At 38.2% G+C, this 27,698-nt stretch overlaps 1 protein-coding gene across 1 annotated transcript in view; it reads right to left on the minus strand.

The window, feature by feature from the left end:
• PSD3 (pleckstrin and Sec7 domain containing 3) overlaps positions 1 to 27,698 on the minus strand; it is a 522,661-nt gene that overhangs the window by 357,255 nt on the left and 137,708 nt on the right. The window contains exon 5 of the mRNA XM_035003894.1: positions 10,511 to 10,555. Within this exon, the coding sequence (XP_034859785.1) occupies positions 10,511 to 10,555 (45 nt within the window). The remainder of the gene's footprint in view (positions 1 to 10,510; positions 10,556 to 27,698) is intronic.

Here is a 27,698-nt window from a genome sequence, read left to right on the forward strand (position 1 = left end):
TGCATTTCTATATACCAATAATGAAGAAGCAGAAAGAGAAATTAGGAAAACAATCTCAACTAATTGGAATTTTTTTTTAAAGATTTTATTTATTTGAGAGAGAGAGAGAGGCGTGCACACACATGAGCAGGGAGAAGGGGCAGAGTGAGAGGGAGAGGACAAGAGACCATGCTGATCACGGAGCCTAATGCAGGACTTGATCTCATGACCAAGAGTCAGACACTTACCCGACTGAGCCATTCAGGCACCCCACAACTAACTGGAATTTAAATAAAAACTTAAAAAGGAAAATCCCATGTACAATTGTACCAAAAATAATAAGATACCTAGGAATAAACATAACCAAAGAGATAAAAGACCTGTACTCTGAAAACTTTAAACACTGATGAAAGAAATTGAAGATGACACAAAAAATGAAAAGACATTCCCTGCTCACGGATCCAAAAAACAAATATTGTTAAAATGTCTCTATTATCCAAAGCAATCTACACATTTAATGTAATCCCTTTCAAAATACCAACAGCATTTTTCACAGAACTGGAACACACAATCCTAAAATTTGTATGGAACCACAAAAGACCCCGAATAATCAAAGCAATCTTGAAAAAGAAAAGCAAAGCTGGAGGTATTGCAATTCCAGACTTCAAGTCATATGACAAAGCTGTAGTGATCACAACAGTATGGTACTGGCACAACAAGAGATGCAGAGTTCAATGGAACAGAACAGAAAACCCAGAAATGAACCTACAACTATGTGGTCAATTAAACTTTGACAAAGAAGGAAAGAATATCCAGTAGGAAAAGACAACCTCTTCAACAAAAGGTGCTGGGAAAACTGGACAGCTACATGCAAAAGAATGAAACTGGACCACTTTCTTATACCATACACAATAATATACTCAAAACGGATTAAAGACCTAAATGTGAGACCTGGAACCATAAAAATCTTAGAAGAGAGCGCAGGCAGTAATTTCTCTGACATCAGCTGTAGCAACATTTTTCTAGATATGTCTCTTGAGACAAGGGAAATAAAAGCAAAAATAAATTATTGGGATTAGATCAAAATAAAAAATTTCTGTACAGCAAAGGAAACAATCAACAAAACTAAAAGGCAACCTACGGAATGAGAGAAGATTTTTGCAAATGACATACCAGATGAAGGGTCGGTATCCAAAATATATGAAGAACTTACACAACTCAACACCCAAAAAACAATCCAATTAAAAAATGGGCAGAAGACATGAACAGATTTTCTCCAAAGAAGACATACAGATGGCCAACAGACACATGAAAAGATGCTCAACATCACTCACCATCAGGGAAATGCAAATCAAAACCACCTCATACCTGTCAGAATGACTGAAATCAAAAACACAAGAAACAGCAAGTGTTGGCGAGGATATGAGAACAAGGAACCCTCTTGCACTGTTGGTGGGAATGCAAACTGGTGTAGCCACTCTGGAAAAGAATATGGTTTCCTCAAAAGGTTAAAAATAGAACTATCCTACAATCTAGTAATCATGCCACTAGATATTTACTCCAAAAATACAATAACACTAATTCAGATGGATACATGCACCCTTATGTTTATAGGAGAATTATTCATAATAGCCAAATTATGGAAGCGGCCCAAGTGTCCATCGACTGATGAATGGATAAAGATGTAGTATGTATATACAATGGAATATTACTCAGCCATATAAAAGAATGAAATCTTGCCATTTGCAATGACATGGATGGAGCTAGAAAGTATAATGCTAAGCAAAATAAGTCAGTCAAAGAAAGACAAATACCATATGATTTCACTCATATGTGGAATTTAAGAAACAAACAAAAAAATGAGCAAAGGAAAGAAAAAAGAGAGGGAGACAAACCAAGAAACAGACTCTTAACTATAGAGAACAAACTGATGGTTATCAGAGGGGAGGTTGGTGGGGGGATGGGTTAAATAGGTGATGGGGATTAAGGAGTGCACTTGTTGTGATGAGCACACGGTGATGTATAGAAGTGTTGAATCACTATATTGTACACCTGAAACTAATATAACACTGTATGGTAACTATACTGGAATTTAAAAGAAAATAAAAAAGGCTTGGTGTACCTAAACCAATCCTGTGAATCCCTGCTTCCCTCTGAGCACACAGGTTAAGTGGCACCTAAAGCGAGTCAGGGATAGATAGCCCTCTTCTATCTTGCAAGCAGTGTCTAGAGTTAGAAGATGTATCCTAATTCAAGTCGATTTTTTTTTTAATCAACCCCTGCTAGAGGTCTCAACTTAGAACTTAATTTTTTTTAATGTAATTTACTTGAGAGTGATTACCATTAGGGATAAGTAAGTTAAAATTAGCTTACTAAACGTAAGTATCCCAATCCTAAACGAAACATTAGAACCCTCAAAAGTATACTTGTAAATACAAATTTAGCTTGATCAAACACCCCACACACACACTTTTGCAGGTCCAGGTACTAAATAATATTATCTATCTAGAGAACATTAGATCAATTCTGTACTCTCCTCTGTCTCTCTTCCTCTTCTCTTCTGACTCTTCCATCTTCGGAAGAACAAGAGGCTTTATGAATACTCTCTATGGTTAGATATATCCAATTTGTATCATCACTATTAGTGTTTTCTGCCCTCTCTTCAAATTTTTATAAATACCTGTTTTCACTGCCCCACACCACAGTTCTTGCTGCACTTCCTTGGCACACTCAGAACTGCACAGTTGGCCTGCAGTGCCCCTCAGCTTCTGGCAGTTTCACCTTGCAAATACCTTCTGTAGTCTTCCAGGAGAGGGCACCAGCATGCAAAGCAGAGGTACAGAAACTGCCCAAACACCAAGTGAATGAAACAGGCTGCATTTACTTTAGAGGCATTTATTTTCAATATATAATTTTACTCTTCACCCTTCTAGAGTTTCATACTCCTCAGGGGGCATAACCCAGATGATGCAGGTTTTCGCTTTTTCGCTTTCACAAACTCCATGCAATTCCTACTACAGTGGCAGGTCAGCATATCCTCTCCATACTGAGTTTTTCCTGAGTGCCACTTATTGCAACTACAGTGAAAGCTGCTGTATTTGATAGAGGTTTCTCAGATTCGCTTAACAAATTTTGTGTTTAATTTTAAAGAGAAAAAATGTGCTTCCTAACAACAGTGTAGTAAGATCAGCACAAAGAAAGCAGGAAGATCATTCCCTAAGGAAATAAAGTCTTATCTCAGTCACTTCCTGCTTTCATCTCTTTACATTATTCCAGCTCATCTGGAGACATAACAAAGGGATCATCCTCATCTGGGGCTATGGGAATAAAAAGGGATTTTCTTCCACTCTTTATTGCCTATGATGAATGAGTTAGCAAGAATATCCATATACATTTTTTGTCTTAATATATTTTGTAAGCACATCTAGAATGTTTACTGTGCTCTGTACACTATTCTGAGCACTTTATATTAACTCACCTAACCCCTTTAACAGCCCTATGATCGGTAGGTACTATCATGCACTTAACAGAGGAGCAAACTAAGACATGGGGACGTAAAGTAATTTCACATGGTCACAATGCTGATCGATGGCAAAGCTAGGATAGGAGCTCAAGCCAGGCAGTTTGATCTGGAAAGTTCAAGCTCTTAAACAATATGCTGTGTGGCCTTTCTTCTGTGGCAATGTTATACTTCTGGTATAACACTGGCATATTAGAACAAAAATGTCTACTTCTTAAGGGACATCCATATGACTAAACATGCTTAGTATAGTTAATTAAGTGTACACATCAATGTGCATAATTACCTCTGCAATAACTTATTAAAGCATCTAATATGTGCTGGACATACTTTAGGTGCTAGGAGTACAAAGTCCTGCCTTTGTACAGTTTTAACTTCAAATAAGAGACAGATAATAAACAAATGCAGGTCTCCCTGTGTCCCTCCCCTTTACCTTTCCACAAATATCTGCTGAATATCTGTTATGAGTCAGACACTGTTCTAATGTAAATATTAAGTGTTCAATAAAGCATCGAAGAGCAAAAGTCCTTGCTTTCATGGAGCTAACATTCAGACAGTGATAGTGATAAATGCCTTGAAGATAAATACAGCCAGGAAGGAAACAGGGGAGGCTAGACCTGCTGTTTTATTCATGGCACCAGGAAAGTGCCGTGTGAGTGGAAAACTGAAGGGAAGTAAGGGATGCGTCCTCGCAAAGTATCTTCAGGAAGAGCACTCCAAACAAATACTAAGGCCTGGGCAGGACTGTGTATGGCAAGTCCAAAGGACAGCACAGAGAGGGCACTACAGCTAGAGAGGAGAGCAAGGGGAAAAGGTGGGGCCTGAACTCACTTGTACATCCGAAGCAGTCACTCACTCAAAAGCCCCCAAATCAACTCCAATTCTCAAACAGCTATGGTCAGAAGAGGTGCAACAATTAAAAAACAAAAACAAAACAACAACAAGCCAGATTGTTAGTATCTTAGACTCATGTTAGCTTCCAAAGTTAGTTTTTCAGTTCCTCCCCTACTTCTGAGAATGATCCCATGACCCTCAGCATCATCCAAGGCCCAGACTCCAGCAATCCCCTAAGTCATCCTGTGGCACAAGGATCCACTGCATACTATGCATACTGTCTCTACTACTGTCCCCATCAGGTTGGTTTGTGACATTTCTAGGCTGAATCCAGATCTTCATCACATTTCTATCTCAATGCCTAGTCTCAATGCCTCAGTGCCAGTCCAATGACTGGCACATAAACAGTTGCTCACTAAAAGTGCCCTAATCAAATTGTGATAAATTTAATAAGAAAAGTCAGTGACTATGTTCTAGTCTAAACACACCAAGCAACCTGACTAGAAGATACCTGAAAATAATAATTAGGATGCTTCTTCTCTTGAACCTATATAAAAAGCTGAAAGTCTCCACCATGAAGTTTTGGTTACTTATATCCACCAATTAGAATTACTTCAATAATTTTAAATACTTCCCTCATTGTGGAATCTAGAAGCTCTGACCAGTACAAAACACTTACCAATGAGCTCTCTCTAGACATTATTCCCCAGGTTTATTATTTTTTTAAAACATTACCTGCTCCTTAATACTACACAATGGGGAGAAAATATGAAAAAGTGGCAACAAAGTAGAATCCAAGGGGAACACTCAATTCTTAATAACTTAGAAAAGTAAAACCATCATTGCTAATAAAAAGATCATTTATATTATCTGAAAAAGAAAAGTAGCATTGCCAGTTGCCAAGTTTTGTATGTTCCCAGGAATGATGCTTAAACCAGGTTCTTCCTATCTTCATTTATTATATGTTAAAAATAGATAAGACGGGTGCCTGGGTGGCTCAGTCGTTAAGCGTCTGCCTTCGGCTCAGGTCATGATCCCAGGGTCCAGGGATCGAGTCCCGCATCGGGCTCCCTGCTCCTTGGGAGCCTGCTTCTCCCTCTGCCTCTCTCTCTCTGTGTCTCTCATGAATAAATAAATAAAATCTTAAAAAAAAAAAAATAGATAAGACGATGCTTAAGACGACTTCCCCAGATCACTGAGTCATGTAAGAGAGGAGGAGGTGCTCAGACATGGGGTGCCTTCCTTTCCAAGGAATATGTTTTAGAAAATTACAGGTTTCTTGAAACCATCTTTGATTTAAAAATATATGTATTTTTAAACAAATGAGGTAATAAGCAAGAAAACCAGGAGAACTGTGCCTACCAGACAGTTGGCACACAGTTTATTCTTACCAAAGTGTTTGCTTAATGAATAAATCATCTGAACCATGTATAAGTTTAATTTAGAAATAAACTACTTTTCTCATGCAAAAAAAAGTTACCAAATTTTAGGGAGCTGTAGATCATCTTTATTTGCCCTCTGATTTCACACTATCAACTCCTGCAATGTGAGGGGAGCAAGCCTGGTGCTCCTTAATGTAAATGACATCAGCTATCTACCATCCAACTCTTTTCTCAAGTATTTTGGTATTTTAAAATTGGGAAATCGTGGGATTTCAGAGGTAGTTTAATAACATGAGCTGGAACAGATTCAGTTCCTGGACACAAGACAAGACAATATGCTCCGCAAATAAGCTGAGAATTAAAGGGACACAGTAGACAACAAATTTAGTGAATACCTCCTTCTCCAAAAAAGAAAAAGAAGAGTCTTTAAAATCAGATGAGAAGAAAGGAAATCACATTTTCTGACACTCTGACATGTGACAAGCCCTTTACATATATCATCTCATTTTAATGATAGTCAGAACCTCTTAGTACAGCTTCTTTGAATGAATTTTAGAAAGGTATCCCCTATGTACAAATGAAATACAATAAGGCATCCATTTTGGTACATGTTTTAGATAAAGGAAACCCTACCAGGACTCACAGCTGAGTAAACAGAATTCAGGTCATAAAACTACTCTTCATATCTGAGACCCTTGCAGTGGTCCAAAGAAATTATGGCATAATTAGGACAACCACCTACTGTTAGCCCACGTGGCCTTAGGAAAGCATCTGCAGAACTTTCAAATAATAGATCACCTAACTACTCATTGTTTACACGACAATAATTGATACCCAGAGGTGTGACTTGCCCTTAGAGTCATGTCTTCCAACTCCAAATCCAAAACTTTTTTCAGAGCAAAGATGACAATTTAAATAGCTGGTGACAAAGCTCGCCTTCCCAAAGGGTAGTTTCAATTTCAACAAATGCTTCTGAAAATATTTTTCAAGTAAACTGAAAATGACAAAGTCTCTTGGTCAAGGGAAAGGGCACTGGGGGAAGAGCACTTCTGAAAGCCCAGAAAACTAATAAAGGAGGGGATGATGTCAGAGGCAGTGCAGACCAGCTTGAAACCCTGAAAGTAATCCTCCAGAACCTGATCATGAACCTTCCTATAAAGGGAGGGGGATGATACCAGGAAGAGTCAGGGATGCTCCTGAATAAAAATCAGAAGTCCTCTCCCCCTTTCCTTTTTTTCCCATTGAACATCTCCAGAGATGAGGCAAAAGTGGTACTGATTTTGACAAAACTATATAAACACAAGTACATATCACATTCCATTGATTCTTAGACAAGTTTTTTCTAAACTTCATAGTCTCTGAAATTAGGATGGTTTCTTATATAGTACAACCCCTGTCAGGCAGACAGATGTTCGTTATCTGTGCACAAAGGAAAATTATACATTGTTGATTTAGTCTTGACTTAACTGATGTGTACAAGGTCTCCAAAAAGATTATGCTATTAATTGGTATTGAAACAAAAGTATTGTGTATGGAGAAGGCAATGAAAACAAGCAACTAAGATTCTTATTTTCATGTAAAAATCTGTACGTTTAAATAGAAATATGATATGATCCAGTAATTCCACTACTAGGTTATTTATTAGAAGAAAACAAAAACAGATTTGAAAAGATACATGCACCCCTATGTTTACTGCAGCATTATTTACAATAGCCAAGATATGGAAGCAACCCAAGTGTCCATCAACTGATGGATAAAGAAGATGTGGTCTATATATACAATGGAATGTTACTCAGCCATTAAAAGAATGAGACCTTGCTATCTGCAACAGCATAGATGGACCTAGAGAATATTATGCTAAGTGAAATAAGCCAGACAGAGAAAGACAAAAAAATTCTAAGTATTAAAAAGCATTGTGTCATAGTTAATTAGTGGCCTATTATTTTCTGGTGGTACTTAAAATAATGATTTACCTCAGAATCAACAGCATCTTAGATTTTAAAAATTCTATATCTTTTTGTTTTTATTACTTTAGACTTACCTTAAATTTCAACAACATTTATTTTTTTAAAAGGAAGATTATATTCTGTTTCTTGATTTGCTCATTTATGGGTCATGAGAGTAAAATAATGATGGCACTAAAGTCTTTGGTTTCTGTTCCCTCTATTTTAGAAAAGACAAGTTATTTTGAAGTTCTGGTGTTTGCGTTTAATTCTAGAAGTTTATGGCCCAATTCTCAAAAATCACCATTCAAAAGAACACAGACATACTCTCCAATCAGTGCTTTTAAAAATACTATTTTTCAGCATAGATAAATGAGAACAGTATTTTTAAACCATTGCTATTATCTCCAAGACAATGTGCACCAAGAACACATTTGAGATAATTAGTACTACAATTTTGCTCTTCCAATTTCAAAAACACCAATATACCAAGTTCCAAATTGCTAAACTTTTAGGATTATGGGTAACTGGGGCGCCTGGGTGGCTCAGTCGGTTAAGCGACTTCCTTTGGCTCAGGTCACGATCTTGGAGTCCCAGGATCAAGTTCCACATTGGTCTCCCTGCTCAGCAGGGAGCCTGCTTCTCCCTCTGACCCTCGCCCCCATGTGCTCTCTCTCTCTCTCTCTCTCATTCTCTCTCCAATAAATAAATAAAATCTTTAAAAAAAAAAAAAGATTACAGGTAACTATTCCTCCTAAGAAAAATGATAAAGTGGAGTTTGTGTGAACTAGTTAAAGCCTAACAAAAGCAAATGAAAACTCTTGTGCTTTCTCTAAAACAATTATTACTTTTCTCATTTTTTGGCCAGTTTCTGTAGAAATGAATATTTCCCCAGCTAATTCAAACACTGCTATAGATAATATTAAATATCCATATTGCTATAATACCAAAATTTTGGACTTTTGACACACACACACACACACACACACACACACACAATAAAGCTGCAACTCCATACAATTCATGAGCTTCTATACCCATGGCTTCAAATTTACATCTATATATATAGAAAGATTTTAAAATCTTGAAACCATAATCAATTCTATCACTTCAAACTGTATTTTGAGAAAGGGATAGCAAGGGGAGAAAATTCTCTATAGAATAAATACCCTCCATACCATACAAAAGAGGATTGTGGAAAGTGAAGAGAGTATTTACTTCTAACCCCCCCTCCCCTGCCGATTCACAATGCAGTTGTGTCCTCTTAGTACTAAAGACTTAGAAGTTCTGCAGAAAAGAGTTTTACTTTAACCTTGATGAAATCTTTTTTTGTTGTTTGGTTTTCATTTTGTTTACTACCCATTTACTTCCTATCTAGTCTACATGGAACACACACTCTGTGAACACAAGCATTCAAACTTTCACTAAGTTATTAGAGCTATAGAGTTAGATGCTTTTTGTGCCACAGAAACTTTTTTTTGGGGGGGGGTGGAGGGGCCATAAGAGGGTCTTGAATCCAATAGATGGCCCAGGCTGAGTCTTTAGACTTTAGAGAAAAGCAAATAGAGGGAGATCTGGTCACATATCTCTTCCTGAAAAAGAAGTACCATGCAGAGCCCTAGACAGTACCTGCTGTCTCTCTGGCCCAGCTCCTCAAAGAGTGTTACTCACTTGAGAGTAGGAGGGCAATCCTGGGTCCCTTCTTCAATACTACAGTCCACCCTCTGAAGTGTGTTCCTGATACCCCTTCACCCCACCTAAGCTGGACATACACACTCTTATGAGCAACACTTCACACCATCGTGCAAGAATAAAGTAGAAATATCCTCAAACTCAACTTTTATGATAGCTAGAATGAATGACCTAGTTGTAATGTCTTGGGTACAATCTGTCTATCCATAAGCCAGTATCCCCCTAGTGACCGTCTGTCTACTTCCTGACCTAAATGCCATAGTTGTCAATGTGAATAATTTAGCAATTCCCAACTATCTGCTACACAAAGCTGCGTATCAGAGATTAAGCCAGAAAACAGCTTTCACATACATTGTGACTTTCAGAGAACATTCTGACATTTCAGAATAAGATGCACAATAGAAAATAAAATATACTGTCCTCACTAGTACATTAACTTCATATAATATCTCGTCCTTCTTCTAAAATAAAAAATACATGTTGGATGACCATTAAGTATTTTAAAGTTTAGAGAACAAGAATATCTGTTTGCCCACCCTTCTCCTAGATTCTGGCACCACAACTCCTATCCCAGCATATATACTCACTCAAAAATGATGAATCAATGTAGTCAATCAGCTCTATGAAGGTTTTATTTAGGCTTTATTCTTTAATTTTACTTCTGAGATATATTGTAAGTAATTTTATTCTGAGGTATAAAAACTCCAGTTTTAAATAATGCAATATATGTTAAAAAAAAAAAAAAAAAAGAAGAAGAAGGTAGCGGGAGGGGAAGAATGAAGCGGAGGGGTAGACGAACCATGAGAGACGATGGACTCTGAAAAACAAACTGAGGGTTCTAGAGGGGAGGGGGGGGTGGGAGGATGGGTTAGCCTGGTGGTGGGTATTGAGGAGGGCACATTCTGCATGGAGCACTGGGTGTTGTGCACAAACAATGAATCATGGAACACTTCATCTAAAACTAATGATGTAATGTATGGGGATTAACATAAGAATAAAAAAAAAAAACTCCAGTTTTATAAAGCAGTATGGAGGGAAGGATGGAGGGAGGGAAGGAAGACAAAGAAAAGAAAAATCTAAGTCAGTAGCTAGAAAAACACCCAAGAAGCAAAATTAAAACACAAACACACACAAACAAACAAACAAAAAAAACAACCTACCAGTCTGGAACTTCCACTCGAAAGATACACTCCTTCCTTTGGGGTCTGTAGGAAACAGAAATTACTGTGGCACCATTCTTAAAATTCATTTTTAAATTTCTTCTTCAACTACAGTCAAATCACCTAGGTAGTCTTACTTTCACATTCCGAATTCTTATCCTTGGAACGAGGGCTGATAAAATAAGTTAATCTCGCCAATCCTACCAGAAGATTTTTACCCCAACCACTTAAAATAAAAAGAAAATACAAGGCAAGTGGCAATAACTGGAAAGGTGTGAATTCTCCCCTCCCCTTTCTTCACCAGAGGTGTTAAAAGTCCTGTCCTATTGGAGATCAGGCTAGCTTTTTCGTCCTGGCACAGGAGAGCCTAAATTCCGCAATTTGCTGCAATGCCATCAACTCCAAGTCACCCAAGAGATGACGTTTCTGCACCTTGTCACACTGTTGTCACATGCTAGTCACTTCACAGCAACCAAAATACTTGAAGAAGTAACTCCCATCGATACCATTTTAAACTTGCCAAAGTTCGGGGAAAGCTCATTATTATAAATGAGAATACCATTACCTGCTCTCTTCCCATACAGTTACAGATGGTACTTTATACAGAATACACACATGCACGCGCACGTGCACACACACACACACTCACAAATTTTCCTAATACTCTGGGAATAAGGTCTGGAAAGCACTATAAACTTAATGGAGGAAAAAAAGTGAGGCCCAGAGAGATTACGGACTTTCCCAAAAACACAAAACTACTTAGACACAAAACTGAAATTGAGCCACATCTATCTTCAGTCTTAGAGTATTTCCCACAGTAAACAATCCAATGCACTAATACAGATCTTAAATAAAACTGACAGGCAAAATCACTAAGAAAAAAAAAATTATGAGTTTGGAGACTCAAACAGACTTAGGCTCAGGGCTCAGCCTCGCCAAGTTATATGACCTGTCCTAGCCTCGGCTTCCTTACCTACAAATAATGAAGACCATAATACCTCCATTAAAGGGTTACAGTGAAAATTAAATAAAATTAGTCACTCAAAAATAGTGATAACTATTGAATTGTTTAAAAGATTTTGTTTTCTCTTTCCCAGAATTCTTGATTTTACAGAACAAAAATGGAAAAAAAAAAAGTTCCCCACAACTCCCCAAAATAAATCCATGGGCCACATACCAATGTCTAAGGCAGACACTTCATTATCCATGATAAATGCTCCAAAGAAATTTGCAGTGTTTGGGGGCAGCAGTTAATAAAAAAGTAGAACCAAGATGGCTTTGTTCATTACCTGACTGTAATACAGGTATCTAAAAGAAACCAACTAATCCCCAACTCAGAGTACCAATAACACACAGTGTGCCCCACTATACACAAGTCCAACAGCACCTCTTTAGCCATGTCTTAGAACAAACCAGAGGACAAGAGCCACCTTTTTCTGTATGTCCCCCCAAACAGTATTCCATTCCAGGCTCTGAAAAGTGGAGCTATTAAAAACAAAAGCAAAAACAAAAAAAACTTTTTTAACTTTCTAACATTTCTCAAGCTTATTTGACCATAAATCCTTTTGTGCTAAGAACATCTCCATTGACACCTAGAGAAATACAATTTGGAAAACCCTGACTTACTATAATGCTGTCAAATACTAGAGCAGTTTCTTGAACTTATGTTTACATTAGAAGCACCTGGGAAATTGTTACAAAGGCAACTTCTCCAACCCCACCCAAGACCTAAAGTTTGAGAAACAATGATTTAGTTATATTTCAAATAAACCTCCCAGGTTAAAACAAATTTAAAACCGTGTACCAGTAGTTTTAGAGTTGCCAGCTATCTCTCATTGTAATTACCACCAGTCCATCTCAAAGTTCAATGTCTTTAAGAGTCACCTGGAAGCTTGTTTTTAAAAAAAACACATTACTGGGGCGCCTGGGTGGCTCAGTCGGTTAAGTGTCTGCCTTTGGCTCAGGTCATGATCCCACGGGCCTGGGATCGAGCCCCACGTGGGGAATCCCTGCTCAGTGGGGAGTCTGCTTCTCCCTCTCCCTCTGCCTCCTCCTCCCCCCTGCTCATGCTCTGTCTCTCACTCTCTCTGTAAAATAAATCTTTAAAAAAAGAAAGAAAGAAAAAGCAAGCAAGCAAGCAAGCAAGCCCATTACTGGGCACCACCCCTAAAGACTCAGATTTGCAGGGTGCAGGCCACTTTGAGAATCACTCCTATAGCGGGTATAACTAAAACGCCTCCTGGCTATAAGCATCTTCATCCTAATCATTATATTTTATAAAATAAGTAACAATTAGGATATGAATGCTTAGGGGGAAGGGAGCCCTGTTCATTGGTAAAAAACAGCTCAAAGCATTTTAATATTATTTTGAATGAAGATGCTTTCAATATTTGCTTTAAGATAAGAAACTATGATTCATTGATTCATACTTTGAACATTACTGCTTTAACTGACTGCTATCTTTCATGGACTGAGAATGACCTGTGAAAATCTGATCTCTTCCATTGCCTCCACACTGATGCCTTTAAAAGTATGGCAAGATCAGAACACCCAGCAGGATGTGTGTGGTTGGTTTGTAGCCACTTCCTCTGCTCAGATGCTGGAGTTTTTCTGCATGTTCCCTTCTTAAAACAAAATGCATTGTGATGATTGATTAATTTTGTCCATCAACTCAACTGAGCCGCAGGATGCCCAAATATGTGGTTAAACATTATTTTTGGGTGTGTCTGTGTGAGGGTGTTTCTGGAAGAAATTAACATCTAAGTTAGTGAACTCAGTAGAGCAGCTCACCCTCCTCAATATGGGTGGGTATCATCCAATCCACCGAGGGCATGAATAGAAGAAAAATTGAGTTTGACCTCTGCCTGACTGTTTGAACTAGGACATCCATCTTCTCCTGCCCTGATCACTCCTGGTTTTCAGGCCTTCAAACTCAGAATCTATACCTCTCTGGCTCCAAAGTCTTTGGATTATACCACCAGCTTTTCTGGGCCTCAAGCTTGCAGATGGCAGACTGTGGAACTTCTCAGCCTCCGTAAGCCAATTCCTTAAAATAAATCTCCTCATTATATGTATCTCCTATGGATTCTGTTTTTTTTGAAGAACCCTGACTATAACAGGTATACTACACACTATGAATTAGTGCAAATGTTGGATCCAAACAGAATAATATCAACAGCAATTTCCCTTCTAACCTAAGTCCAACTTCCTATAGTTCTCATCAGATGGTATGATGTCATATTACTTTATATTCCCTGTGATGTAAAAGAGTTTCTTTTGTACTTTTCTGTTGGGAAAATAAAATGTATCATTAAGGAAGAAAAAAGTTCTATTACATACAACTGATTCCACTAACATCTACTGTGTTATCCCTAATGTTTGGGAATGCATATCAGTCTTGGCAAAGGCCCTTTGAAAATTTTTGAAGGTTTTGTTCTTGATTTTTTAAAAATCTAATTATGTCTATATATAACCAGGGCCACTTCCATTTCCTACGTATAAGAGTGATATGAGTATTTCTATAGCCAGAAGAGGTACATCTTCTATCTTTCAAGTGTACTGTAAGTTCTAAGCTTTAAGTGCTGTAATATAACTAACATCAGCTATAACTAACAAGGAGCTCATTAACATCAGCTCATACCAAAGCGATATGAATAGTATGATGACTCTGACATTGTTTTGTACAATGTTAACATCACGGTTAAGAGCACAGGCTTAACAGATATGCCTAACCATCTACAAAGTTCCCTCACTGACATCAATTATTAAGCATCCAGACTTCACAGTAGGTACGGAGTATACAGAGATGAATAAAGAGCAAAAAAGGGAGTGAAGATGAACTTTATACAAATAACTAGAAACATGACAGAAATCATGGAGCAGTTAGTGCTTCAGTTGCAAAAGGTTACATCCTGCACAACCCTGAGCCAAAAGAAGGCATTCACCAGGTGGATAGCAATGAAAGAAAGGCTCTCCCAGCACCGGGAATGGCTATATGCAAGTTACGGAGGAGTAAAACTGCATGGCTTGTTCAGAGAACTGCAACAGGCCAGTGTCATCAGATTACAGGGTAGGAGAAGGGGAAGGAGGAGTATGAACACTCAGGCAAGGAAGCCAGACAAAGACTTAAGAAGGTAAGAAAAAGGGCCAGATTTGAGAGAGATCACTAGGTGGCATTATGGAAGGTGACTGGATTACAACAGATGGATTGAATGAGTTGTAATTTATAAAGTGCTTAAATGGCAGCTGGAAAGTAGTGCCATTCAAATGTTTGTTAGGAAGAGAGACTGAACACAGGGGCTTTCAATTATTAAACTATTGCAAAGGTCCAGGCGAAAAACACAAAAGACTCAATTCAAGGTAATGAATATGGAGCTAATGAGCAGAATTGTGAGAAAAGTAATAAAAGTAGTAAAATGTTTTAACCAATTATACCTGGGAAATGAAGGAAGAAGCAGAATCGAGGTAGACTTCTGGGCTTTTGGCTTCGTACAACGTAAGGATGTCGGGTGAATAATAGTGAATTTAACCAACTTTTAGCCAAGATAAGAAATACAAGTTAGATTGTTTTAGGAAGGACAGAGATAATGCATGTGATTTTTTTTATATCAGCAATAAAATCTGATGTTTCTCATTCTTAAATCTCTTGGGTCTCATAAACTCCTTGTAAGGTGAACAGTTTATTTTTATTTTACAAGAAAAGACTCAGAGAAGTTAACAAGATTCTCTGAGTTGCATAATTTAAAAGTTACAAGCAGCAGAACTATAAGCCAAATCCTCTAGCTCCTTGGTTCAGGGTTATTTCCACTTTACAAATTTGACCAGAGGAAACACATCATCCTCATACTCTAATTTTCCACTTTCCTCTTAACTAATTGTAGAAAGCAGCCTAAATTACCAAAATAACTGGTCTTTTATAATTACAAACTAGTCTTACAGTTGATGATTTTTCCATTGAAGGCTTTGTTATATGTATTTAGTAATGAGAAATGCCCACACTTAATAATACTAAAGATTCAAGTCTATTTACAAGTTACAGAAACAACCAAGTTACCACATCCAAATTTTGATAACAGAAAAAATGGTCTTACTCATGATTCTTATTTTTTTTAATTCCCCGACAAAGGCACTTTTCTTTATAATGAAAAGGCAAGGTACCTAACATCTAAAATTTTTTAAATTTTAATTTTTAAATTAATATTTAAATTTAATATTTAATTAAATAAATTTAATTAAAATAAATTTAATAACTACATAAGGAAAAATAAAAATTCATTAAAAAACACAGAAGGAAAAAAGTTTCAAGATTATATAGTAACCCAGGAATCTTTAGATACATTCAATCACCATGGGCCTTTTCTTTCTAATCCAACCTCCATTCATCCAGAGTTCTCCTACTATCATAGGATGGATATCATTCTCTTAAAAAAAATTCCAAAGCCTACAGAATATCCCCCTACCTCCTCAGCATGATGTTCATCGCACTGTTCCTAGCACGGTGTTCTCAGTATCAGCTGATCAAGCCTCCAGGCTCAATCCCCACTGCATCCTTCCCTGTACACTATGAAGACCCTTTGCTCAGGTGAGTGTTCCCTTAGCTCCAAGTGTGCTTCGTTCTCTCTACCATATGGAAATCCACTCACTCCTCCATTCTCAATTCAAATGCCTCTATAGAGCCGACCCAAGCCTTCAAATGACTTGACTTTATAATCCCACAGCACTTTTGCTCGACCTCTAAAAGGGCACTTCTTTAATTCTGTCTTTAAATAAAATAATATGATATGAATTAAATGATGCTCTAAAGTTTGAGAGAAAATTTTTATTATAATTTTATAAACAGAAATTTTTAAAAGGCTACCATCTCACATGACCTGACTGGCAAAAAGCACAACCATTTTTCCCCTCAAAAAAAGCTCTAGAAACACCAAGCCTTAGCAATTTTCTATTGAATGAATAAGCCCTCTGGACACTGTGGACTCTGGATTCCACAAGTGCAGTAAAATGTGTTCAGGTTCTACTTGGTCTTCCCGATGATAAACCCCTGTGGCCCACATCTAAAACAGATCCATTTGGTGGTAAACCTAGCTTTACAGCAAATTTTATGCACCAAAGCTCCTGGGGATTTCTTTTAGCTATTTCCCAAGAGGACACAGAACAGATGCATACTACAATTAATTTCAAAGAATACCAGTAGACATTACCTTCTGTGATCTATGGTAAATATTTAATAAGTATCAGAGTACCCTTCGGCTATTACAGCATTAACAAATTTCATCTGTTGGCTTTTGAGGAAAAAGAAATTAGTTAACTAAAAAATTCCATGGTTGAGAAAGGAAATAAAAGGACTGCAGCATAACCTTAGCTATGTCCCTGAAGAGGCTGTATTTGTCTTTTGGGGGAACTGGCCCTACTGCTTGCAGACCTATTTCCTGTCTCAAGGTTCCTTAATCACAGACTAGATCCATTCAACCTCAACCAGCTCTGGGAACAGAGCATGTCTTGGGGAAAATCGATTACCATTATCAGGTATGAAAAGCACCTCTAGGAGCCAAATACTGGATAAATAGCAATGTTGAAACAATGCTAGGTGGCAGCATGCTTAACAGCACAGAATACTGAGTGGAGAAACAAAACAACTCAATGGTTAAAAGCAGGCATGTGAGACCCAGACCTTGGTTCACATCCTGGCTTCATGTGCAACAGCTGTGTGAAGGTGGGCAAGTTACTTCTCTGTGCCTCAGTTTCCTCTTCTGTAAGATAGGTAAGAGTGTTACCGTCATCAAGCGCATACAACAGCGTGGCTACTATTACTAGTCTGGCCCTGAAACTGGAAAGCCACATGATCTCAGGTAAGTCACTTAATATCTCAGCTACCTTGTCTGTAAAGTGAAAGGGTTAATTAAATCTGAGCCAGTGTTCAGCTCTAGAATTACTCTGAACTGAAATATAGCACCCACAACTCAAACTGCCAAAATACACAGTCTCAACTTGTTTATTAGTCATATAGTAATCTCACGTAAAATCAGCTCAATTGCTGTGTTTGTTTTTAATACCAGTTCAACATTATGTCAAACAGCAGATTGCCTAAGAAAGACATAGTACGAATAAATGAGACATAGAAAATAAAAACCAAAAATATATTTGGTCTTCCTTTATATTCAGTTCTGGTTCACAGTTTATAATTTATTTTTTTTTTAAGATTTTATTTATTTGAGAGAGAGAGAGAGAGCGAGCGGGGGTGGGGAGGGGGGCAGACAGAGAGAGTGGAGGGGGGCAGACGGAGAGAGTGGAGAGGGAGAAGAAAGCTATCCACTGAGCAGGGAGCCAGATGTGGGGCTTGATCCCAGGACCCAGGGATCATGACCTGAGCTGAAGATAGACACTTAACCAACTGAGTCACCCAGGCACCCCACAGTTTTTAATTTATAATAGAGTATGATAATACACGAAAAAGACGCATAGGAAGACGAGTTTAACTTGAAGAACATTGAAACCATATGATAATTTTTCATTCACTGCTGGAAATATTTTCATAAACTGGTACTATCCAGGCTCACAAAAGCGAACCTTCCTTTTTGACAACAAAAGAGCACCAAATACTACATTTTTGTAGACATTCCTGTTTTTCCTGTTGCCTTTTTTCACTCAGGCTTCTTAAATATGATCTTTCTTGTAGGTGGGGTTCCTGAACTTTATGAGGCAGCTGCCATTTTAGAGGATGTAAAAGTCCAGTAGCTGCACCACTTCAACCCTGGAGAGCAAATAAATTAAAGGGGAAAAGCATAAAGTACAGGGTTGTATTTTCCTTCATGTCCAAGGGTACACAAGGGTATACAGAATTCATCCGTGTATGAAACTTCCACATTCCTCAAAACTCTTAATTCAGACTCCAGTAACAGAAGACAGGCCTTCCCTTCAGTTCTGCATAGGTTCAGATCCAGGGACAACTAAATGTTTCTGACACAGGCATACGCTGTCCCTACCCCTTTTCAACTCCACCAACTTCCCTCTTGCTACTACTGTTGCTAATCCAGGCAGCTCCCTGCAGTATCTTACTGATAAACTCACTGATAAGCGTGCCAAGCACTATCCTCCATTCCCCTTTTAATCATTAATTTAGGAAGCATTTACTGGGTGAGAACTTTTATATATCAGACACAATGGTCAATAAGGCAGATACAAGATACACTCTCTGGCATTGCAGTTTGAGGTTACAGTTGAATAGCTGTAACAATTTTTAAAATGCATGATTTCAAAAATTACAATGTTATTTTAAAAAATATTTTATTTATTTATTTGTTTATTTATTTGACAGAGAGAGAGAGAGAGAGAAAGAGCCCATAAGCAGGGGGAGTAGCAGAGGGAAAGGGAGAAGCAGGGCCTCCACTGGGCAGGGAGCCCGATGTGGGACTTGATCCCAGGACCCTGGGATCATGACCTGAGCCAAAGGCAGATGCTTAACTGACTGAGCCACCAAGGTGCCCCTAAAAATTACAATGTTATTTTAAAGAAAATACCAGGTGCATTAGGAATACATGATTGGACACAACTTAGTCTAAGGATATCAGCCTTCCTAGAGAAAGTAATACTGAAGCTGACCCTGAGGACAAGGATGCTAAGAGTGGGGCAAAAGAACAGGAAAACCCAATGCACAAGAAGAAAACATAGTTAAGAAAGCAAAAATTCACTGTGGTTGAAGTTATGGGGTGGAAGTGGGAGGTATGCAGAACACAGAGTTGGCAAAAGAGGAAGCTAGAGAGGCATGCAACTGCTACATTATGAAGGTTTCCTGCTGACATCAGCATCAAAACACTTTCTATTCCATTTAAGGTGTATTTCTCAATTTTCCATAATAATAGTAGACCAGAAACAGAAAACTAAATCCATCAGAAAACTAAGTCCATGACATGCTATATTAGCAAGCATAATATGTTAATGGGAGGGCTCATATGTGCATTTTAACAGGGACTTTCTAGAGACAGTGGTTGGACCAGAAATCGTGTAGCAAGTGAAATGTTCAGGCTCTAAGACAAGGCAGTGGAAAAAAACTGAGGGTCAAGACCCATTTTCCACTAGTTTCATTTACTTATATGTTCCCAGAGCATTCTAATCAGAATTATCCCTAACAAAATACAAAAGTATAAGACATGCCCTACAGTTCAATACAACTATTATTATCCTCATCCTAAAAGATCTACCACAAAATAAATGAAAGAAGAAAGGAAGAGATGAAGGTAGAAATAAAGTGATTAATACTTATATATTAAAATTCTCCACATGTAAAGCCCAAAAGTATCAAGTAAAAAAGTTATCAGAACTAGTATGAGCCAGCCTGCCTGAGATGGTCAATTATAAAATAAAAATATTTTTAAAATAGCTTTAATAAACCATAAAGGAGCAACTAGAAAACATAACTGAAAAAAAAAATCCTATAATAAGAATAAAATTTATAAAGTAGCTAGGAATAAACTTAAAAGCACAGAACTAAAATAAAGCTATAAAACTTTGCTAAGAGAAAAAAAAAAGATGAATACTAAATAAAGACTATACTCCTGGAATGAAAATGGCAAAGATAATCATTTCTCAAATTCCTCTAAAATTTAACACAATTCAGGGGGCACATAAAAAATAAAACCATCAAGAACTAGAAGAAAATATAGCTAAATGTAAAATTTCCTCACAGAGAAGGTATTTCTCAACATTACACCAGCAGAAATCATGTTTTAACTGACAGATTTAATTACATGGCAAAAACACCAAGCAAAAGAAAAATGATAAATGGACAGAAAAACACCCATAATATAAAGACAACACTAGCCTACATATGTAAAGGACTTCTACGGACCCAAAAGAGATAAATGAACACAACAAATCAAAAAATGGGCAAAGGACACTGTACTGAACATTCTAGTTGCTGTGTCTCTCCTAGAGAAGCTGTTTCATCCACAGTGCCTGGAAAGAACAGGCCCCAAGTACCTCAACTCCCATCCTGATCTCTGCTGACTGAACACGGAGTGAAACTGAGCCAATCGATTGCTCACTCCTAGAAATCTGGGACACAGATATCCATGGCACTCAGATGATGAAGGGTACCTGAACTGAAGGGCCACGTTAAAGTAGAGGCTGAACTAAGTGACATGGCAAGCCAAAGCCAGATGGAATAAAGAGTTACGGGAGAGCAAAGAGGCCTGGAGGAAAGGGAAATGCAGGATGTAAAGAAAAGCAGGAGAGTCATGATGAGGGAAGGAGGCTGACTCTCCAGTTCCTGTCTCTGGGAGGTATAACTGTCCTTTGTATTCTATTCCCCGAGATAAACCAGAGTGCCTGTGATATCAGTCCAATAAAACCAGTTCTTGTAGGTTTTCAGTCCACTACACCCAGGGCCCAGACCAAAACAGACATGAGCAAATAATTCACAAAAAAGGATAAAAAGATCAGAATTAAACATGTGACAAAATGCTCATACAAAAAATAAGTTATCAAAGAAGCATAGGTTAAGGTACGCAGATAGCTTCTTTAGCTATTCAACTGGAAAAGATAAGAAAGGACTGAGATAACTGCACAGCGGGGTATGGGAGGAAATACGGACAACTCATACACTGGAGGGAGGAATGTAAACTGTAAAGTTTCTAGTTTCTGTAAGACTTAAAAACTATATAGCCTAAGAATCTGAAATTACACTTTTAAGCATTTAGTTTAAGGAAATAATGATAAACATGCACAAAAAATTACTTAAGAATATTTACTACAGTACTATTTATAATAACACAAAAGAAACAAACTCAAAGATTACTTAAATCTGTGTTTCTCAAACATCATTCATCACTTTCATGATTTTTATATATACCCCTTCACCACATGTACTGATTTACTTGACATTACTCCTTAAGTCAGCTCATGATTTTTATTTAACCTACTCTTCCGACAAGGTTTTACTGAGTGCCCTATGCCAGGAACTGTTATAGGCGCTGGAAATTAAGCAATGACTAAAGCAGACAAAAATCCCTACCCTAGTGGTGCTTACATTTTAGTGTAAATAACATATACAGCATGTTGGTGACATGGTTAGGGAGAAAAAATAAAGCAGGCAAGGGGAATATGAGGCTTTGTGGGGAAAGGGGTTAGAATTTTAGAGAAGGTAGCCAGGTAAATGCTCACTAGAAAGACCTGAAGTGAAGAGACTGGCCATGAGGCAGAGAGAGAGCATTCCAGGAAGATGGAATAACAAGGGCAAAGGAAGAGGTGGAAACATGTCTGGTGTGTTCAGAGAAGGGCAAAGAAGCCAATGTGAGTGAAGCAAGTGAGTATAAGAGTGAATGGAGATGAGATCACAAAGGTATGGGGTGCAAACATGGGGTATATTTTGTAAGGACTTACACATCATGGTAAGGATTCTGGCTTCTGCTCTGAGATGAAAAGCCAACAGAGATTGAAAAAAGACTGAAGTGGGACACTAGTTAAAAGGATATTGTAGGGGCACCTGGGTGGCTCAGTCGTTAAGCGTCTGCCTTCGGCTCAGGTCATGATCCCAGGGTCCTGGGATCGAGCCCCACATTGGGCTCCCTGCTCTGCGGGAAGCCTGCTTCTCCCACTCCCCCTGCTTGTGTTCCCTCTCTCACTGTCTCTCTCTCTCTGTCAAATAAAATCTTTAAAAAAAAAAAAAAGGATATTGTAATAAACCATTGTGACGTGGATCATTTGGATCATGATGGCATTTGGAATGGTGAAAGAATTTAATTTTAATATATTTTGAAGGTAGAGCTGACCAGATTGCCGGTGTGTTAGATATTAAAGACCCAGTGAAATCACCTAAGGAGTAAGGCAATGAAGAGGTGCTGAGGACTCCCAACAACTAAAGGTCTTTCACAGTAATTGTAACCATGAAATCACAGATTTGATGTGCTAGTTATAATTTTATAATACATATTAGAATATATACTTATTAACGAAACATACTCATTCACATATTTTCTACAATATCTCATATACCATGAATAGTGTCTGCACCAAACTTGGGGAAATGCTATCTAAATAAACTTGATATATCCTGTGCACATGTGTGCACATGCACACACACGTTGAAAATGCATATACCAAAATGGCAACAGCACTAATTCCTTGGTGGTAGAGTAATAGATTGTTTTCTTCTTTGTGTTTTTCAGGTTGTCTTCAATGAATATATACTTTACTTCTGAAATTGTCTTCTATTAATAAATACTTTCCTTTTAGAATTAGATTCCTTTTTAAGTGGTTGGGTTTTTAATATACATGCAAGTGTTATTCAAATTAAGTTCTTTGACTTATCAAACTCAACAGACAAAAAACAAAACAAAACAAACAAAAAAAAACAGTCAAGAAATGGGAAGAAGACATACAAATGGCCAACAGACACATGAAAAAATGCTCCACATCACTTGGCATCAGGGAAATATAAATCAAAACCACAATGAGATACTACTTCACACCAGTCTGAATGGCTAAAATGAACAACCTAGGAAACAATGGATGCTGGCGAGGACGTGGAGGAGGGGAACCCTCTTACACTGCTGGTGGAAATGCAAACTGGTGCAGTCACTCCTCAAAACAGTATGGAAGTTTCTCAAAAGGTGAAAAATAGAGCTACCCTATGACCCAGCAATTGCACTACTAGGTATTTATCCAAAGGATACAAACATAGTGATTCAAAGGCACACATGCACCCCAATGTTTATAGCAGCAATGTCCACAACAGCCAAACTATGGAAAGAGCCCAGATGTCTATCGACAGATGAATGGATAAAGATGTGGTATATATATATGGCAATATATAATATATTTTATAATATAATATATTATTAATAATATATAATTATATTATATTACTCAGCCATCAAAAAGAATGAAACCTTGCCATTTGCAGCGACATGCATGGAACCAGAGGGTATTATGCTAAGCAAAGTAAGTCAGTCAGAGAAAGACAAACACCATATGATTTCACTCATATGTGGAATTTAAGAAACAAAACAGATGATCATAGGGGAAGGGAAGGAAAAATAAAATAAGACAGAAACAGAGAGGGAGGCAAATCAGCACTGGGTGTTTTATGCAACTGATGAATCACTAAATTCTACCTCTGAAACTAATAAAAAAAAAATTAAGTTCTTTGGTTTCTGCTTTGATCTGATGGGTAAGGCTTTTAGCTACATATCCAGGACACAAAGAAACTAGGAGACCTTCAAGGTGGGGGTGGGGATTATGCTCAGAAACAAAAAACAGAAGCCCAGATAGTAGTAGCATACATAATACTACGAGTAGCAGACACAGATAGTATACATAATCTTAAAACTCCAGTGGACAGCATTTCATGTGCAAAAATCAAGGTCCAGAAAGTAGAAGACAGAGAGCAAGTACAAGATGCTCTTGAATCAGCCATGAACAAGTTCTTGGGCACTTGTTGGACCAGGGGCCCAGCTCTACCAAGAGCTTCTTCACTGCTTTGTGGTAAACAAGTCTTCTCGACACATGCCAATACCATAATACCATATTTTAATTAATGTCATTTAAATTACCCAGGGGGGTGCCTGGGTGGCTCAGTCAGTTAAGCAGCTGCCTTCGGCTCAGGTCATGATCCTGGAGTCCCCGGATCGAGCCCCGCATCGAGGCTCCCTGATCAGTGGGGAGTCTGCTTCTCCCTCTCCCTCTGCTCTTCCCCCCTCCCACTCATTCTCTCTCGCTCGCTCACTCACTCTCAAATAAATAAAATCTAAAAAAATAAAAAATTAGAAACAAAAAAATACAACATTACCAAGGTAAAATAAACCCAGGTTTGCCTACACAGAGTTCAAGAGGAGTAAGAGAGCAAGTTCAATGAAAGTCAGAGTGGTCTCCAGAAGAAAGTGACCATGCTTTCCCTCTCCATCCTAATGGCCTAATTTTCATATCACTTAGTTAGGTTACCAAGATATCACTGTTTTTAACACTTTATTACTAACTGGCAAAAGACCACAAAATATACATACTTTTCTGGTCAGCTCTAAGGTTTTCAAGTGCTGCACCTTGGGTAAGAATTAGGATGACTCTCTTCTAACCTTAATCAGATCAACAACTCGTTTTATCTTCAAAATGTCATGTTGTACATCAGACAGCCAGCCACTGGGTAAGGGAGGGTCAGTGTGAGAATGAAACGATACAGGACTGTTCTAGATGCCTGCCCTGTGTAGACAAAGCTCTCTAGTCTCTCTAATAAAAAGCATAATTATGAATGGCTTTAAGTTATCTCATTTATCTAATGAATCATATGGCTTAACCAGTTATCGCACAATGCCATCTGACAAAGCTCACACCTGTATTCACCCGGCAGCCCTGAGCAGGGCTTTTAGTTTCTAAACAATCTTCTGCCAATAATACTAGAGTTTAAGTTTTGATTTCATGTAGAGCTATGGCTTCATGATGTGATCAAGAAACATTAAGTCTAAAATATTATCCAAAGGACTGCATTGTCTTACCACTCTTGACAAATGTTAGAACATGGGTTTCCTGGAAAGGAAATAGTCTGCATCTGCTCTCCAAAAGTACTTCTGTGATTAGTAAAACTAAGTATCATTATTCACTAAATGTGTCCTGTTCTCTTTAAAAAAAAACAAACAACAAAACTACATAGAGTTAGGGAAACTTTTTTAAGTACACACAAACCAAAGTTCAACTTTTTAAAAATTATAACGTTCAATAAAACAAATATAAGCCTTCCGTGGCTGACAACCTATTTTGGCTAAAAGCAGTTCAAAAATATAACTTTGGCCCTGTTTCTCAGTAATCACAATCAGTCTCTAAATATTCTACAAATAACCCAGAGGAAATGGGCTTATCATACAAATAGAAATGGCAGACAACTCAAAACCAACTTTAAAACAAACAGAAGGAAGGGGTCTTTCAAAAAGGGAACTAAATCTCAAAACACCACTTCTTGTACTAAGCTCTCTCAAAAGCAGCCAAGGTACTGCTCCTCATTTCAAGCAGAAGAGAGCCACAAAAGTGTGCCAGCATCCTAACTTGAGAGTACACCATTTACAAGTGTTCTGAGTTGGTGAATTCATCGGTTTCTTGCATTATTATCTCATCAGAGCACAGACAGAAAAGACATCCCTAGTGCAAGCACATTTTCTCCATTGAACTTTTAGACACAAATCTAACTTACTTTTAAAGGAAAATTGTTTCTTAAGCCTGAAAGAGGAAAATGACCAGAAAACAATAGAGCAAAGCTTTCCCTTTAAAAGATCCTTTGTCAAAAGGCAAATTTCCCTGGTTCCTCTAGGGACATCTTCCTCACAGAATTCTCTCTCCACCAAAGCACCTTGAGTTTGCTTCTCCTCATACAACTCCTGGCCCTTAAGGTGGAGCCTGTTTGCTACAGCAAAGAGAAGGGAGTGAGGAGTGACAGACAAGCTGTGGCCAGTCACAGAGGAGGCCTACTTAGAGAAGAAACACTTCTGCAAATGTAAGCTGGAACCAGGATTACTCACCCAGAGAAAAATAAGTTTCCTAAGAAGGTTTTGCAGCTCCCATAGTTCTAGAACACACACCACTCACCACAGGTATCACCCACTGTAAGTCACCTCAACACTGAGCTCAAAGTACCAATGGGGTTATCCTCCAAGTATTTTGGCACACAAAGCAAGACTTGGGCTTGACTGTAGCTCTCCCATGACACAGTGATGACACAGTTAGCTCCACACAGTATCTCCCTGCCTCCCACGCAGCCTATGGCAGTGGACTGACAGATGTGGTAGTTACTTAGCAATACTTTGTGGTTATTTCACCCACATCATTCACATAGACAGACAATGCAGTGCCAACGTTCCATAAAAACTTTTCTCTCTCCTCCCACATACTATTCCACATAATAATTTACATTATTACATGAACGAACAAAATAATGGCTTATGCTTTGTAAAAACTAACCATCCCATGAGCCTTTAAGGATCCTACTGCTGATCCCTTTGTCCTCTGGGTCTCAAACAAAACTACTCTGCATTATCTCAAAGGAATGTGATTGCCAAGTGAATAAGCCTAAGGAGCTTAGAGCAAGAACTACCTTCCTCTGTTTGAAAACATCCCACCATATTCATGCTAAGCAGCTAAGCCTCATGCCCCCAATCACTCCTGGTTACAGTCTGGGGTATGGAGAGGTGTGTACTGGAGGGGAGGCTAAGCCAAATGTCTCAAACACTTATGACAAACATGGTGGCCTTCTAGAGATGACCTGAGTGGTTGGTATATATTTTGCTAATGCTAAATGAACTAAATGAACCCTAGTTGGTCTGCCCAGGTTGTGGTAAACATTGCAGTGTGATCCATAATAGACTTCACTCAATTTCTCTCCACTGCCATTCAATGCATAGCTGCATTCAGATAAAAACAACAGTTAATGTGTATTAAGCACTTTCACTGTTCTAGGCACTGTTCTGAGACTTTTACAGGCATTAGCATATTTACTTTTCATATCAACTCTATGAAGTAGGTATTATTAGTATGTCCACTTGACAGATGGGAAAACTGAGGCACAGGTGAGCAGCATGCCAGAGCTGGGATGTGTATCTGGACTGTCTGACGTAAGACATCACACGGCTTATCCTGCATCCCTAGCACAGGTCTGTGACGCCAGTGTGGTAGGGCAGATTTAAAAATAGTGGTCAGATGCGGGAGGTACATGTTGGAAGACATTCTGGAACAGCAGGATATATACGGCAGTCAAGACAGTTGAATTCTTGTCTCCATTTCATCATTAGTTGTGAGATCTGGGGCAAGCTGCCTTACTACCTTAACCTTAGTATATTCATTTATCTGCACAACACTTGTGTGTGCGTGTATGTGTGTGCATGTGTGTAGGGAGGGACTGAATGAATGTCCCTTCTCTCTCTAAAATTCTACAATAGTCTACTATACCTGGTAAGGTTATTAGATACTATGTGCTACTTAAAAAGTACTAAAACAAGAACCTAAGTAGGGGATGGAAAGCAAAAGAAGTCTCATAATTTCTGTTGGGTAAAAATCAAGTTTATAACCTAAACTGCCTGGTAAACCCCTGGCCAGGAGTGACAATTCATGCTTAAGGCAGTTAGGTAGTACCTAACTTTGTGGTGGCTTAGTAAACTGTCCTACTTGTTATGGCTTGTTAACGTGTGTTCCTGTGTGTATGCATGTTTGTGCACAG

This window comes from Mirounga leonina, unplaced genomic scaffold, assembly GCF_011800145.1.
Source record: "Mirounga leonina isolate KUSES-001 unplaced genomic scaffold, KU_Mleo_1.0 Mir_128, whole genome shotgun sequence".
NCBI classification, from domain to species: domain Eukaryota; kingdom Metazoa; phylum Chordata; class Mammalia; order Carnivora; family Phocidae; genus Mirounga; species Mirounga leonina.